Source organism: Saccopteryx leptura, chromosome 2 (genome assembly GCF_036850995.1).
Source record: "Saccopteryx leptura isolate mSacLep1 chromosome 2, mSacLep1_pri_phased_curated, whole genome shotgun sequence".
NCBI classification, from domain to species: Eukaryota; Metazoa; Chordata; class Mammalia; order Chiroptera; family Emballonuridae; genus Saccopteryx; species Saccopteryx leptura.
This window is the reverse complement of record NC_089504.1, coordinates 235,144,308-235,161,169: the sequence shown is the minus strand read 5'-3', so window position 1 is coordinate 235,161,169 and position 16,862 is coordinate 235,144,308. Positions and strand designations below refer to the sequence as shown.

The window sequence follows — 16,862 nt, the reverse complement described above, 5'->3', positions numbered from 1 at the left end:
ACATTGTTTAAGCCATTCTACAGGTGTTTAATGGTATCTCCTCCTGGTTGGCAGAGGTTTCTTTATCTGTTTTGTGTGGTGTGTGCCCCCAGTGCCTGGGACAGTGCCTGCTACATAGTGCACACTCAACAAAATTTTATTATTGAATGAAGAATGAATGAATGGATGAATGCATAAATAAACAAGCTGAAAGGGACTTCAGGTATTATCTAATATGTTATGGCAAATACATAGCACACATACCGCGATGGCTCATTCTGTTTCCATGGCAGGCATCACTAATCGATTGTGCCATTTTATTGAGCTGCTTCATTCCCGGCAGGTACTACTCAATAATTTGAGTAGTGAGTAAGATGAGCTCCATGAGCTGATGAAGGTCTGGTTCAAGCCTTCCACTAGCTGAAGAGGAGACCCGGGAGCAGAGTAGGGTCAGAAGCTGCCCAAGGAGTCACAGTGGGCCAGGCACAGGACTAGATGCCCGGATGGGGCTCTTCCCAGTAAAATGTGAGACTTCCATGATGAGACTGGAGTAGGAAGAGGGGCATGGACATGGATGTGGACTTGAGGCCGGGGTGGGGGCTGGGGGGAGAGTGCTGTCTTCCAGTGCTCCCTGGGCACAAGCTGGGGTGCGGAGGCTGATGCCTAGGATATTCCTGCAGGTGCCCAGGTGCCGCCGGGATGGCCTGCCTGCCCACATTGGTTCCCTGGCTCAGCGGGCATACTGGGCGCTGCTGAGCCAGCGGAGAGACCAGAGCATCGTGGCCCTGGGCCGAAGCGGTGCTGGGAAGACCACCTGCTGCGAGCAGGTCCTAGAGCACCTGGTGGGGATGGCTGGCAGTGTGGATGGCAGTGTCTCAGGTACAGTTGGCTCCGGGTGACCTATAGTGTGGTTGTGGGGAGGGAGTGGAGGAGTTGGAGGGGGTGCGGGGCTGCTCCTCCTTATACCCATTCGCCTAGCATTCCCTCAGCATATGCACAGATCCCGTGCTCGCTCCTGGGCGGGGCCACTCCCGTCCAGTGGACGCCTCCATGCAAATTGGAAAAAGGTGTTCCCTCCTCACGACACTCACAGCCATGTACGGGGCACTCACCCCACACTGACCGTGTTAGCCCCAAGCACTCAGCTGCCACGTTCCAGAGCGTTGTTCTGACGAGCGCACAAACTTGTGGCGGTGTGGCACAGGTGACACGCCCCTCTGACGTGGTGTCCTCGCGCAGCGCAGGACCTGCTGTCCTGTACGGAGGACCTGCTAGTAAAGATGGGGGCGTGGCTTGTGTCCTTGAGGAGCGGGCACGCAGGGAGCAACTGAGCTTCTGTCTGTATGTGCCGGACTTGCATGTTCTGCACCAAGTGCTGGCAGAGCTGGTTAGCCGGGAGGTGGCCGGCATGTGGAGGAGGGGGACAGGCGGTCTGGCTCCACAGCTGTAATCCCTGGGCTGGTGTCCTCAAAAAAAATTTTTTTTCCTCTCTCTTAAGGAGTCTTTTAAAACATTTTATCCCCTAATCATCTCCCCACGATATTCCAATGCTATAGTTATTCCATGATCTGTTTACATAGGTATATCTGCTCTATGCATAAGAAAGTAAAAATCCCCCGTCCCCCAAATCAGTTTCTGCCCTCCTGGAGGCAGCATTCTCCCTGCCGGGAATACATGGCGTCGGCAATATTTGCTTTTCCATTTCTAATAAATATAATACTAACAGCAGCACACTGGGAGCTCATTCTAAGCACTTGCCATTGTTAAGTCTTAGTCCTCATGGCAACTGCATGGGGTAGGTGCCTTTTTTTTTTTGAGGTTGCTACTGGTGTGATTCCATCTTACAGACAGGGTACCTGGGCCCCAGGGATGCTAACTGATTTGCTGTAAATCGAGGTACTAGCAAAGGACCAAGCCCATATTCAAACTTGCTAACTACTGTGTTCTGCTGCTCTTCTCCTGGGGTCATTTGGGTGCTTCCTGATCCCTTGCTGTGTGTCTGGGGGCCTGGTGATACAGCAGGGAGAGACGCCAGTCTTTGCTTTCCTAAAATGTAGTTCTGCTGTGTGTTAGAGAGTGGGATTCAGGCTAGGCTGTATCCAGGTGCCTGGCCCAATGCCTGATACATAGCAGGTGCTCAATAAATAGTTGTGGGGAAACTGCAGGGGTTTTAAAACACACTGTCATGGGGTTCTGAGAATGTTAGTGCCCTGCCTTCCTCCTAGACCCCGTCAGGCCCAGGAGGTGCTAGGGCAGCCCCTGTCACCACAGTGTGCCATTCCCTTCTTGATTCATTCCTGCCCCCCTGTACCCCCACTTGCAGCACAGGGCCAGGCCGGCACTGAAATGTAAGTGGTTTAGAGTCAAGGTCAGGAGAGGTATGGCAAGGAGCCTGCCTGGGCCCGGGGCCAGGATGGGATCTGGCCCCGAAACAGGGGCCAGTGAGGAAGGTAGTCCTATGAGAGGTGGGGGTGACATTCCATCCTGTGCCCCCCACAGTGGAGAAGATTCGAGCTACCTTCACTCTCCTCCGGGCCTTTGGCTCCGTGTCCACGGGCCACAGCCGCAGCGCCACCCGGTTCACCATGGTGATGTCACTGGACTTCAATGCCACAGGCCGAGTCACAGCTGCTCAGCTCCAGGTGAGGCCTCTTGGAGGAAGGGAGAGGGCGGTCCCAGGGCTGCAGGTTCCCCAGCCCCACGTAGCAGAGCCCATGCCTCCTGGGACCCTGGCACAATGCATCTGAATGGTGCCAGCACCTCCCCACCTCACTCAGTGACCCAGAAAGTCCCCTCGTAGAGCAAGCTGGCCCGTTTGCACCTCAGAATGCCACGGGGATGAAATATTCATGAACAAATATGTAATGCAGCCGCTCATTAGTTGGGTCTTAGAAGCTGAAAAGAAGCAGACGCTCGCCAGCCTCCCGTGCCGTCAGGGTGTGACAAGCACACGCCTGCTTGTTCCCAGCTTCACCCACATCCCTCCCCTCCCCCAAACGTGCTGTTTGAACAGGAAATAGGATTAGGTTATTAGAAATGCTGTTTGTGTGTGACGCTCGGATCATACGCAGACTCAAGGAAAACTCACTGAAGTCCAGGAAGTCCCTTTCCCATCTTGGTCCCGAAATCCAACCATTCATGACCCTTTGGGTCACGTTACTAGAGGCTTCTGTGAGCTAGGAGTATGTTGTTGCGTGGCTCCAGGTCATTGTTCTTCCTCTGAGACGCCTTCATTCGAATGAGTCGTTTATATTTGCGGAGTCCCTGGATGGACTCTACATTGGTGAGACAGGGGACTGATAAGTTTTGATACGAAGGTGTCCAGGGGAGTTCGGACCTGAGGTGTTGTCTCCGGGGGGGGGGCACCCTGTGGGGGACTCAGGGTCGCTGGGCACCGGGTGTGGGGCCAGCGCACCCGGTGCCGACCAGGTGCCCGTCCTCTCCTCTTGCAGACTATGCTTTTGGAGAAGAGCCGGGTGGCGCGGCAGCCGGAAGGGGAAGGCAGCTTCCAGGTTTTCTCTCAGATGCTGGCGGGACTGGACCTGGATCTCAGGTGAGCCACTGGGCCGGGTTGGCGTCACCGAGGGCAGTCACTCAATGGGCGCCCGCTCTCCAGAGGCCCCGCCTTCGCTCTGCCCAGAGCTGAGAGGCCATGGAACCCAGTGGTTAGGATCCTGGCCTCTGATTTCAGCTGCCTGGTACTGCCCCTGGGCTGGGTGACCTTGGCTAAGTGTCATCCACCCTGAGCCTTGCTTTCTTCCTCGGTAAAGTGGAAACAATACCTTGGCTGACCTTGCAGGCTGAAGCGAGATAGTTCACAGATAGCTGGGAGCTCACATATACAGGTAGTTACAAGTTCTGGGAGATGGTGGAGGCTGTCTGGTGTGATGTTGGCATGTTGGTCCAGGGCTGACAGCGGCACGGGAGGAGGGCAAGGACAGCAGACGCCAAGTGTTCTAGAAGTTTCTAAATTTTGTGGTGGCCTTGAGTGCACATGGCGGTTTGCCTGAGTGGGGCACCTCGGGACAAGGGGGCACTGGGTGGTGCGGCCAGCAGGGTCGCCAGGCGAGGCATCTTGGAGGGCCTCCTGGGGACACCCCCGTAGGTCCTGATGGGCGTACTCTGTAAAGGACCGACTGGACAGTCAGAGGGTGGTGTGTTTAGATTCAAAGCCACAGGCTTTGCCCTGTGCGTTCCTCTCTGAACCTCGGTTTCCCTTTCTGTAGAATGGGTACCTATGAGTGCCAGTCTGTGGTCGTTTAAACCTGATTCCATGTGAAGCCAGCAGGCACTGTGTGTAGCGCATAGTAGGGGTGCCCATGGGAGGGAGAATGTATTATATAAACTCTGCACATGGGGTTTGAGTCCCCTCCTCCAGCTCCCTGGCTTCCGGTGAGTGGTTCACCTCAGGGACCTCTGTTTCCTCGTCTCTGAGAACACTGGAGGGCAGACACACTTCCCTGGTGACCCCCATTGGGGTCATCAGTCCTGTACCCCTGCGTGGAGCTCCGGTCTGGGCCTGGAGCTCTTGCCTGGAAGGGACTCCCCATGGCAGGGCTGGGATTGGACTCAGAGTCTGTCTGACAGGGCTCCGTCCTGGGTGTGAGACAGAGGCCAGGGGTCTGGGATCATCAGAGGACGAGGGGAGAAGGCCCTCCCAGAACTGTGAAAACTGGGGACTGGTGAGAGAGCTCCACTTCCCAGGAACCAATATGAGCCCCCATGGAGGGTTGTGGGGCTCTGAGGCTGGGCTCCACCACCTGTTTGTGAGCAGAGCATGCCTGGAGGGGGGCGGGGCGGGGCGGGGCCATGCCTCCACCTCCCACTCCGCCTGTGTTTCTCAGGTCTGCAGGATTGGGCAGCCCACCCCAGGTCTCCCTCTTTAAGGAACCTCAGTGTACTGCAAGGGGCTTTAAACATCATGTCACTTTCTAGGGTGGTGACAGAGGCCAGGGGAGGGCTTGGGTGGCAAGATAGCTCTTTGTTTGCTAGCTCTGTGGGAGGGACGTTAACTCTTTAACTCTTGACTGCCTCTGTTTTGCCATCTGTAACGTGGGAATACTATTTGCGTGTATTTCGTGGGTCTGTCGTGAGTGAGCTTTGGAGTTAGCATATAGCAAGGGCTCCCTTGAGTCGGCTGGTCTTAATATCCTCGAGCAAAGGCCACACATCCTGTTGGCAGACCTGGAGTTAGAACCCGCTTCCCTGACTTAAGTCCATGGCTCTTTCTTCCAGGGTTTCCTGGCACTGAGGAAGGGCCGAATGAGGGCGGTGAGGGAGAAATATTCGAGAGGTGGGATAGGACCTGGGGAAGGCCCTGGGACTTCCTGGGGCATTGTGGGGAGCCCCACATCATGGTGACCACCTGCCCTGCCAGGCCACTGGTGTGGGTGGGCCCTCCCTTATGTCTGGTCCCTTCTGTGCATCTAGGACAGAGCTACACCTGCACCAGATGGCAGACAGCAGCTCCTTCGGCATGGGCGTTTGGTCGAAGGTGAGGAGGACATCCTTTGGGTGTGTGCGGGTGGCTTGGCCCCGCGGCCAGGGTAGGGGGGTGATGGAGAGCTCTCCTGTGTGACTCGTCTCCTTTGCCATTGGGGTTTACAGTTGGCAAGGGCTGGTCCTGTGGCAGAGGAAAGGGTACCTTTGTAGGGTCTCAGCTTGTGAGGAAATGAAATGTACAAACAAAGAATCAGGAAGTGGTGTACGTAATGGTAAGCACGTGTGCTCTGGCCACAGGCTCTCTGGGCTCAAACTCCAGCTCTGACACTTACTAGATACGTCACCTCAGGCATGGAACCAAACAGTATGTGGATGGCAAGAAATTTAAACCAAGCCACAGGGCAATGCCACTACACAATGACCAGGCTGTCATAGCAAGTGTAGGTGAGAATTTGGGGTGATGGGCAGTCTCGTCCACTGCTGGCAGGATGTAAAATAGGAAGTGAAACGCACCGCTCCCATGTGACACACTGCCCCACTCCTAGGAGTGTATGTGGAGGGGCACCAGTGCACGTCCCTACAGAACTTCTGCGTGAAGTCACTGCAGCTTTATTTGGAGCAGCCAAAACCTGGAAACTCCCAGGGTGTCTATTCACAAGTGAACGGATGGAAACATTGTGAAGCAGTCATAAAGACAGTCTACTTTTCAGCCATCAAAATGAACTGGTGCTCTATCCCAGAATGCTGTGGCTCTCAAAATGGTTATGCTGAGAGAAAAATCTCAGATGAAAGACAGAGAGCGCGGTATGATTTCCTGTGCGTGGCCCTCTAGAAAACAGAACAGGGGAGGTGCAGGAGGAGGGGAGAAAGGATTATAAAAGGGAGCTGTTGGTGCCGACGGACATGTCCACTGTCTTTATTGTGGTGATGGTTTCACAGGCGTGTGTGTCAAAGCTTACCAAATTGTGTATTTTAAAAACGGTCATTCATCCTTTGTTAATTATACCTTATAAACCTGTCACAGACGTGTGTGTGCACATGCATGTGTGCGCGCACACGTGCGCACACCCCCCCACACACACCCTGCTGGGTACTGTCCATAAACCTGCTGACTCAGTAGCTCTGAGGCAGGGCCTGGGAATATGCATTTCTCATGAGTTCTCAGGTGTTGCCACGCTGCTGGTCCAGGAGCCTCCCTCTGAGAACCACTGCAGTGGGTGGGGTGGGACAGAGTGAGGCGATGTGTCTCCCCATCTTTAAATTCTGGGGTCTAATCCACCCTTCCCCTTCCCGATGCCCTTGCATTGGGGGGTTGGGATCTACAGTGTGTTCTTCTTGCATGCCCTTTCTCCCCATGATTGGGCGGGGCCTGGGGGGACAGTCAGGAGCTCAGACCTCGGGCGCGATGATGCCAGAGGATGAAAGGCTGTCTCAGCACTGGGTGTTCTTGTTCATTTCACGCGTTTTGGCCCAGCGGATCTATTGGAATCAGCAAGAGGGTTATTGTTAGATTTCCTGTTGCTTTTGAGGCGGAGCAGGTTTGAGCCCCGCCCTGTGAGCTCTCCCCAGCTTGACCTGCTTGTTCACAATCCACACGGGGGTGGGGGTGGGGGTCGCAGCGTGAGGCGTGTCAAGGAGGCTGTGGGAAGCAGTTTGGTTTTTTCTTTTTTTTCTTTTGCATTTCTGGAGGGTGTTTTTTTTTTAAGACAGGTTGACTTGTGAGCACTGGTAGGGTGCTCCTTTGTTCTCTGCTACCTGGCAGGGATCAGGGGAGTGTTTTCTCTGTTTTCTAACAACAAAAATAAAGCCTGAAAGCTCGCTAGTATTTGACACAAGCCTGGGCGTGTTTTCTGGGGCTGGGCAGCCCCAGTACTTTCTCAGTGAGGGAATTTGGTGGTCAGGACATAACCCACAAGAATAGGAGTTGCTATGTACGGGCCCCCGAAGTTGCCAGATTCAGCAAATAAAAACACAGGATGCCCAGAACTTATTTTTTTACCCCTGATCTGACGTACAGCATGGTGACGATAGCAGAGACTACTGTATTTATTGTCTACTTGAATTTCCTAAGCGAGTAAGTCTTAAGTGTCCTCACCACACACACAAAAATGGTAACTACACGAAGTGATGGATGTGTTAATTAACTTAATCATTTCATAGTATACATGTATATTAAATCATCCCATTGTACACTTAAAAGTAGATCATTTTTATTTGTCACATATAGCTCAAATAAAGCTGGGGAAAATGTAGGGTGCCCCATTAAATTTGAATTTCAGAAAAGGATGAAATTATTTTTCATGTAAGTGTGTCCCACATGTCGCATGGGCAGACCTCTGGAGGGTGGGCGTCATATCAAAGAAGGCTTCCTGGAGGAGGTAAGCCCGAGCAGGTCCTGGACTGAGAGGAAAGGTAGGGTAGGTGCAGTGAGGCCGGCACTTCTGATACATGAATATTGTCAGGGGGTCGGCTTATACTGAAAGTATATCCATTGTTTATGTGGAATTGAAGTTTAACTAGATGTCTCTGCACTTTATCTGGCAATTCTATAGCCCAAATTCAGCTTCCTCTGGCCAACCCCTTGACTCTGGTCAGCTCTGCCTCTGTTTTATCTGTAATAGTTGCTTGCATCATCCCTGGAAAATTCACTGATGACAGTGGTTAAGAAATGGGTTCTGGAGTCTGGCAGATCCCGGTTCAAATCCCAGTCCCAGCCTTTAGGCTAAAGCAACATCACATCCCTGGGTCTCAGATTCCTCACTGGTAAAACAGGGATGGTGATTGTCCCCCTTGCCTGAAATGAGGTAAAGCCTATTAAGTACTTGAACTGTGTCTGGAACTCAGCCAATTCAGCTTTTATCACTCTTGTCATTATTCAGTATTATCCTGGGTGGCGTGGCAGCACTGGATTAGTTGGATGGGGCAAAGCCTTAGTGGCCTATGAGTTCCCGAATCCCCTTTCCTGAGCCGTGCATGCCATGATTTTTTGTGCTACAGGCTTTATCTCTTTTCTAGTTTATATTTTTGATAAAGCATTTATTTATTTATTTATTTATTTATTTATTTATTTATTTATTTATTTTTTGTATTTTTCCAAAGCTGGAAACGGGGAGGCAGACAGACTCCCACATGCGCCAGACTGGGATCCACCCGGCATGCCCACCAGGGGGCAATGCTCTGCCCATATGGGGCGTTGCTCTGTTGCAACCAGAGCCATTCTAGCACCTGAGGCAGAGGCCTTGGAGCCATCCTCAGCGCCTGGGCCAACTTTGCTCCAATGGAGCCTTGGCTGCAGGAGGGGAAGAGAGAGACAGAGAGGAAGGAGAGGGGGAGGGGTGGAGAAGCAGATGAGCGCTTCTCCTGTGTGCCCTGGCTGGGAATTGAACCAGGGACTCCCGCATGCCAGGCTGACGCTCTACCACTGAGCCAACCGGCCAGGGCCGATAAAGCATTTATTTTTAAAAACCTAATAGTTCCTGGCTGGTTGGCTCAGTGGTAGCACATTGGCCTGGCATGTGGAAGTCCCGGGTTCAATTTTCAGTCAGGGCATGCAGAAGGAGTGACCATCTGCTTCTCCTTTCCCTTCTCTCTCTCCCCCTCCCCTCCCCTTCCTGCTGATATGGCTTGAATGGTTCAAGCAAAAGTTGTCCCAGGGCACTGAGGATGGCTCCATAACCTTACCTCAGGTGCTAAAATAGCTTAGTTGTTGAGCAATGGAGCAGTGGCCCCAGATGAGCAGAGCATCGCCCTAGTAGAGGGCTTGCTGGGTGGATCCTGGTCAAGGTGCATACCGGAGTCTATCTCCCTGCCTCCCCTCCTCTCACTTGATATAAATAAATAAATAAATAAATAAATAGGAACTTAATAATACCTTCTGTGAACAAATCAGAAAAAAATACAACATAAAGACAAAACAAAAACCAAAAACACACACATAGAGCCAAAAAACAGGCGCCAATAACTTTACAGATTTCCTCTCAGTATTTTTCCTATAAATATTTTATATAGTTTGTAACACACTGCACATCATGGAAACTTTCACAAACAATATTTTTAATGACCAGACAGTCACGGTGGAGTTGTGATTCCCTGAACTATTTTCCCAGTGTTGTCCATTTTTTAAAAGATTTTAAACCCTTTTGTAGTTCTTAATGATGAGGTCATAAAAGCTTTGTGTATCCTTCTTTAGGCCTCGGCACCAACGTGACCACCTCCAGCTTTTGAGGTCTCTGTCCAAGTAGAGGCCTCCTGTTATGGTCTTTTTTTTTTATTATTTAATAATCTCCTTGGAAACAATCTCACATTGTGTATCACACTGTTTACTTACTGTCTGCCTCCCCTCGACCGTGGTTTCGCAAGGATGGATGGGGATTCTTTTGTGTCCTGTTCACTGCGTAGTACGCCAGGCCCAGCCCTGAGCCAGGCACACACAGGATGTTTTGTTAAGTAAATGAATGAATGAGCATGCCCCACATGTGGCGATGTAGCTAACACCATGTCTTTTTATTTTTCTAAACCTTGCTACTGAGATGGGCAGAGCTAGGCTAATTACACTTTCATTATAAGTGTAGTGGCTGGTGTCTTTGAAGAAATTTCCTGGGGCTTTGGGGATCTTGTGCTTTCTTCAGATCCACTGCTTGTGTCCTGGGAGCTGGGGAAGTTGCTGCGAATGGCAGAGGAAACCAAAGAGGGGATTATGAGGTTTGGGGCTCCCACCCCTCAGCCAGCCTGGGACTCCAGAGTCTTTAAACCCAGGATTACTAGAACTGTGGGCCTGGCTCAGTGGGTAGACACACTCTACCCCAGCATCGGTGACTTTTACGTGGTGACACTAACTGGCGGTTCATTGACATTAGTTCATCAATGGATAGCTATTGATCTTATTCAGTCCCAGGCACTGGCCCAGAAAGATAACTTAGCTAGGTCTCTGTCACAAAGGACTTCTGTCTTGGAGGTGAGTGGGGGCTGCCATGGCCACAAAGGCAGATCAGTCCAAGCCAGAGTGGTAGGTGCCTGAATAGAGGTATGTATGTGTAGGCTGAGGATATGCTGGCAGAGGCATATCAAAGAAGGCTGCCTGGAGGAGGCGACAACAAACTGGTCTTAGACTAAGAGTGAAGTTAGGTGCAGTGAGGCCACCATTCCTGCTATGCAAAGCACCTGATAGTGAGATAAATGTCGGGGGAATAGCAAAAAGTGCAGTGTGGCTGGAGAGCAGAGGAGCAGGGTGTGGGGCTCGGGGCAGTCAGCTAGAGCTGGGGCCCAGGGCAGAAGCACGGAGACCCCTGGGGTGATGCTGGACCTCGTTGCCACCTCCCCTCGCTGTCAGCGCCACAGCCAGTCCCTGCAGTGAGCCCTCGCTGCCTGCCACATTTCAGCTTTTAAATGGAACTTACTTGAGATCTGCCAAGGCACCAGGACACATTTGGAATCACAAAGCTTTTATATTATTTTCTTCTTCTCTATAATTTATTTTCTGTAACATTGCTGGATTAAAAAAAAATGCCCAGCAGCAGTGGTAATAATAATAATGCTTGCCTCCTCTGCAGTTTGCTTCTGGTTGTCATACTGCAAACTTTGGCCTGGGACATATTTGTGTTTTATGACCCAGGTATCAACAGCACAGAAGGATTGGGGATCATGAGCTTGTGCCAGAGGCTCTGCCAGGAGCTTTCTCTGACTTAATCCTCCTAAGGGTCATTGGAGAAGTATTATCACACATGTTTCTCAGGAGGAGTAACCAGGCTCAGAGATATGAAGCTATTTGTCCAAGGGCATATAGCTTTTAAGTGGCAAAGACAAGACTAGAATCCCCAGTTGGCCTGACCCCAAATTTGACACTTTTGTTCCTTCCCCTCTGCCACCTCATTCCTGTGTCATAGCTGAAGACCTTGTGCTCTGGGATCTGACACACTGTGCACCCTTGAGTCACTTACCTTTTCTCTTTCTTTCTTTCTTTCTTTCTTTCTTTCTTTCTTTCTTTCTTTCTTTCTTTCTCTCTCTCTCTCTCTCTCTTTCTTTCTCTCTCTCTCTCTTTCTCTCATTCTTTCATTCTTTCATTCTCCCTCTCCCTCTCCCTCTCCCCTCCCTCCCTCCCTTCCTTCCTCCTTTCCTTTCCCTCCTTCCCTTCCTTCCTTCCTTCCTTCCTTCCTTCCTTCCTTCCTTCCTTCCTTCCTTCCTTCCTTCCTTCCTTCCTTCCTTCCTTCCTTCCTTCCTTTTTCCTTCTTGTACATGACCTATTTCCCTAGGGTTGACCATTTTTCTAAAAGGTTCTAAATCCTCTGTAGTCCTTAGTGATGAGGTGATCACTAGCTTTGTGTAGCCATCTTTAGGCCTTGGCACCAGCGTGACCACCTCCAGCTTTCTGAAGCGCCCCCTCCCCGCCCCCACTGTGCTTATAACCAGTGGAGATTACTCTCAGTGCCAGTTCCATGCCAGAGAGACCTCCAGTAGCCAAGCTTTCCGTCAGAGAGCGGCTCCCAGCTGTAAACCGTGGTTGCCCGCTGCCCTTCTCTCTGCAACAGAGGCCTATGTGAGCACCCTCAGGGTCCTCGGCTCCCAACGCACTGTGTTCCCGCTGCCCTTCTCTCTGCAACAGAGGTCTATGTGAGCATCCTCAGGGTCCTCGGCTCCCAACGCACTGTGTTCCCGCTGCCCTTCTCTCTGCAACAGAGGTCTATGTGAGCATCCTCAGGGTCCTCGGCTCCCAACGCACTGTGTTCCCGCTGCCCTTCTCTCTGCAACAGAGGTCTATGTGAGCATCCTCAGGGTCCTCGGCTCCCAACGCACTGTGTTCCCGCTGCCCTTCTCTCTGCAGCAGAGGCCTATGTGAGCATCCTCAGGGTCCTCGGCTCCCAACGCATTGTGTTCCCGCTGCCCTTCTCTCTGCAGCAGAGGTCTATGTGAGCATCCTCAGGGTCCTCGGCTCCCAACGCATTGTGTTCCCGCTGCCCTTCTCTCTGCAGCAGAGGTCTATGTGAGCATCCTCAGGGTCCTCGGCTCCCAACGCATTGTGTTCCCGCTGCCCTTCTCTCTGCAGCAGAGGTCTATGTGAGCATCCTCAGGGTCCTCGGCTCCCAACGCACTGTGTTCCCGCTGCCCTTCTCTCTGCAACAGAGGTCTATGTGAGCATCCTCAGGGTCCTCGGCTCCCAACGCATTGTGTTCCCGCTGCCCAGCGCCCTTCTGTTCAGAGCACCCACGTCACCTTGCTTATTTTGTTTGCTTCACACACCACTTCTTTCAGAACACTCCAGTCCTCCCATTCAGCTCTCCGCACCCCTGAGCCTCCTAGGCCCCCACACTCCTCTGTGCTGTCATTGTGTGCTTGCACATTGGTTCCCTCATTGTACTGGGAGCCACTTGAGAAGGACAAGGCCATGCCTGTGGAGCCTGGACTTGGGTAGCAGTGGGGAAGGGTGTCCCCAGAAGGTCAAACAGCTTGGGCTAAGGCATGGCAGGAGAGGCACGCTGGTATGTGGAGACCAGTATTTGTTGAGCACCACTGTGTGCCGGCACTGTGCTGGGCATGGTACACACGTCAATGGTCCTAGGAGGGGATAGGCTATTATTTCTGTTCTACAGAAATGGAAACTGAGCCTTAGCTCAAGAGCAAGAGATCTGTGCAGAGTCCTGCCGCTGGGAACGCAGTTGAGAGACTTCCAATTCTTCTGACCCCCAAGCCAATCCTGGCTTCTCTACGTTGTTAGAATCTCCCGCATGCTCTTCACGCAGCCCAGTTTAATGTGGATAGGGCATTATGGATTGCATTAAAAAAATATTTTTTTTTACTTATTAATTTTAGAGAGAGAGAAGAAGGACGACACACACACACACACACACACACACACACACAGAAAAACATCAATTTGTTGTTACATTTATTTATGCATTCATTGGTTGATTCTTGTATGTGCCCTGACCAGGGATCAAAACCTGTAATCTTAGAGTACCAGGACACTGTTCTAACCAACTGAGCTATCTGGCCAGGGCTAGATTTCATTGTTTAAATTAAATTACCTACAGTCTTTAGTTGACCTTGAATCTTTGATTGCATCAGATAAACCCTGAGCACTTCTGAGTTCACTATTTTTTCATTAAAAAAAATTTTTTTTAGTTGAGTAAGATATAGTAACATGGATCAAGGGCACTAATTTTAAGTGTACAACTCGATGATGCCTATATTTTTAAACACACTGCAATCACACTTCAGATCAAGATCTAGAATATTTCTTATTCTGATGAGGTTCCCTTGAGCCCCCTCCCCATCAGGGGTACCCCTCACACCCCAGAGTCACCATCCTGACTTCTCTTACTATAGGTTAGTTTTGTTGACATAGAGGAAATCATACAGTGTCTTGGCCTTTTGTATCTGACATTCCTGGCTCCCTTTGGGTCCATGGGATTCATACAGGTGGTTGCAAGTATCAGTGACTTATTCTTTTTTATTGCTGCGTAGTACTTCACACTTGCCCGGGCTATGGCATCCTTTGCTTCTCCGTTCTCCTGTGGTTAGACATTTGGGCTCTGAGTTGACTTATTCCACTCATTTGGCTGATTTCTATTTTTACAAGTTTGATGCAAGGACTGGCTTTTATCAGGGCATAGTACAGAGAAGTTTGAGGAATGGTAAACGTCTTCCTGATCCTAGTTGTTTCTGAATCAGAAGCATATGTATTTGTCCCTTCATATCTTCTGTTGCCGCAGAGACTCGGGGCAGGGAGGGAGAGAAAAAGAAGCAAATTAGCTTTTGCGGAAGTGTTCTCATTCCTCCCTTCACATGAGCTAAGTGGCAGATGATGGTGTCTGCCTGTAATTTAAAGTCAAATGCTCAGGGATGACAGTGGGAGCCATAGTAAATGTATTTCCGCTGTTCTTTGGTGTCCTTTCTCCGCTACTTTGAAATCTCATAAATAACCATGTTGGTAAGATGCCTTCCTTCTCCCGGTTTTGCTCCAGTGGAGCAGCTGCGGTTGCTAGGTTGAGCTCCTGGTTGCTAGGGATTTTGTGGTCCTGCGGTGGCCCAGAAATATGATGGATCAGTGGAACATGCATTTGCTATTAATTGAAATGTTTCCACAGCAAATCTTTCAATGTCATTGCATGCTTTGACATCGTCCCAACTGGTCGGTGATCCTTGCAGGATTCTTTCCCAGTTAGAAGAAGTGGCTTGAATGAATGGGACAAGTGGCCTGCACTGGCAGTCAGAAAAGCCTGATCCTAGTTCTGTGTGTCTGGTACTAATTTGCTGTGTGACCTTGGGCAAGCGTCGTCTCCTCTCTGGGCTCCACAAAACCCAAGGACCTACCAGCTTTAACAGCCTACAGTTTAGCACCCAAGCCCTGTCCAAGTACAGATCAGTTTCTCATTATGTGCTGGTGGGTTACTGACAAAAGAATTCTCCTCCCCAGCTTACTTCCACTCAGCCCAGCAGGCTTCTGGGCTGAGTCTCCTTGGCCAGATGGTGTGTGTGCAGGAGCTTCAGACTAATTTTAATATTCAATCAAACATAATTGGGATCATAAATCTAAAAAAGAAAAACAACACACTACAACCCATAAACATCTGATCATGTCATTGTCTCTTCCTTCCTGCTTAAAACTCTTGGGCAGCTTCCCATTGCTTCCATGGGGGGTTGGGGGAGCAGGTAGCAAGCAGGTCCCCTTTCAGTTGCTGAGGTAGAGCTGTTGGTGGTGGCTGCATGGGGTGATGTCCTGCAAGGAATCTGGACTCACTGGCTTGCTGTGGGATCTTCACCGATTAGTGATGTCTGCTACCAGTCCAGGAATGTTGATAGGAATGTGTATTTGCCAATCATGGCTGGAGTGTAAGGCTCACGCCCTTTAATATTGTGTTTGAGGCCTTCACGTGCTCAGAGCCTCCCCTCTCGGTCAGCTCCACCTACAAGAACACCTGTTCTGTGTGCACATTCAGTTGACCACCTGTTGTCTCCAAAGATCTCCTTTGTTCATGATGTTCCTTCTACTTACCAGGACCTTTATTACCTTGAATGGGTCAACTCTGCCTGTTTAGCTTTCAAACTTCAATCACACTTTTGTCTAATCTTCTATGATATTCTCTTTGACTTTCTTGGGTAGGATTAATTAGTGCATTCCTGCCTCTGATATCCCATAGCAACCTACTTATACCCGTATCCTAGCCCTTAGCCTGTTCCACACTTAGTTGCTTTTTAAAAAAATCTCTCTTTCCACGTCCACCTTGAGAGTTTTTCAAAGTCAAGTTCTGGGTTTCACTCATCTTTGCATTCCTGGAGCCTGGCACAGAGCAGAGCCTCAGTAAATCTCCTGAATGAACACATGAATGAATAAAAATTGTATCGCCTTCTGGAGTCAGATAGAAAGATTGTCATCCCTCCCTGGCTTAATTGTGGGTAATTGACTGTGGTTCTTAAGCGACCACAAATTTCCCTCGAGACTGAGCTGGGCTTCATGTGGTGAGTTTGCATTTTCTCCGCCGTGATGGCCTCTTTTTCTTCCTCTCTCCCTTTGCTCTCAGCCTGAAGACAAGCAGAGGGCGGCGGCTGCCTTCGCCCAGCTCCAGCGTGCCATGGAGACGCTGGGCATTTCGGAGAGCGAGCAGCGAGCCATTTGGCGGGTGTTGGCAGCCATCTACCACCTTGGCGCGGCGGGGGCCTGCAAAGGTACGTCCTTCGTGCCCAGCTCACCTGGGCTGCCAGCTGGCTCTACTGGCAGGGGCCTGAAAAAGCCCTTCTCCTGGCGAAGTGGAATGGGGTTGATCTGTCATCTGTGTGTCTGGGACGGCTCTTTGGGAGGCTGTCGAACAAAGCCCAGTGAGAAGCAAGCAGGGCTGAGTTTTCAAGCAAACCTAGAGCAGTGCTGTCAGTAGAACTTCCGGCAGGGATGGAGACGTTCTCCTTCTGTGCTGTCCAGTACGGAAGCCACTACCTGCATGTGGCTACCGAGCACTTGAAATGTAGCTTGTGGCGCCGAGGAATTGAATTTGATGTGCATTAAATTTTAATTACCATAAACTTAAATAGCCGTATGTAGCCGGTGGCTATTGGACTGAGCGAAGAAGCTTTAGCACACGCGAGAGAAGGTTGGGGCCACGCCATAAAGGCGGTATGTTTCTACCTGGACATCTTGGAGACACTTCTGCCACATGTGCTAAAGGTGACCCGGTTACTCTTTTCCTCCCGGGTCCGCTCCCCTTCCTTACTTGTCTGATTGCTGATGGTCCCTGCTTCAACCTTGTCTCCCACGTGGTTCTGATCGTCCCTTTGTCCACCCCACCCCCCATGCAGGACCCCTCCCTATCCAGGCACTCACTTTGCCTGTAGATACTCTCTGTGATCGCATTTTTTTGTCCTGGCGTCTCTGTTGATACTGTTATCACTTTAAACTAGGTGTTGACCTTTCTTTCTTTCTTTCTTTCTTTCTTTCTTTCTTTCTTTCTTTCTTT

The 16,862-nt window shown here is 50.7% G+C and overlaps 1 protein-coding gene across 1 annotated transcript in view; it reads left to right on the top strand.

Moving 5' to 3' along the window:
• MYO18B (myosin XVIIIB) overlaps positions 1 to 16,862 on the top strand; it is a 232,770-nt gene that overhangs the window by 29,585 nt on the left and 186,323 nt on the right. The window contains exons 8-12 of the mRNA XM_066370610.1: positions 660 to 858; positions 2,479 to 2,621; positions 3,432 to 3,532; positions 5,410 to 5,473; positions 15,936 to 16,080. Of these exons, the coding sequence (XP_066226707.1) occupies positions 660 to 858; positions 2,479 to 2,621; positions 3,432 to 3,532; positions 5,410 to 5,473; positions 15,936 to 16,080 (652 nt within the window). The remainder of the gene's footprint in view (positions 1 to 659; positions 859 to 2,478; positions 2,622 to 3,431; positions 3,533 to 5,409; positions 5,474 to 15,935; positions 16,081 to 16,862) is intronic.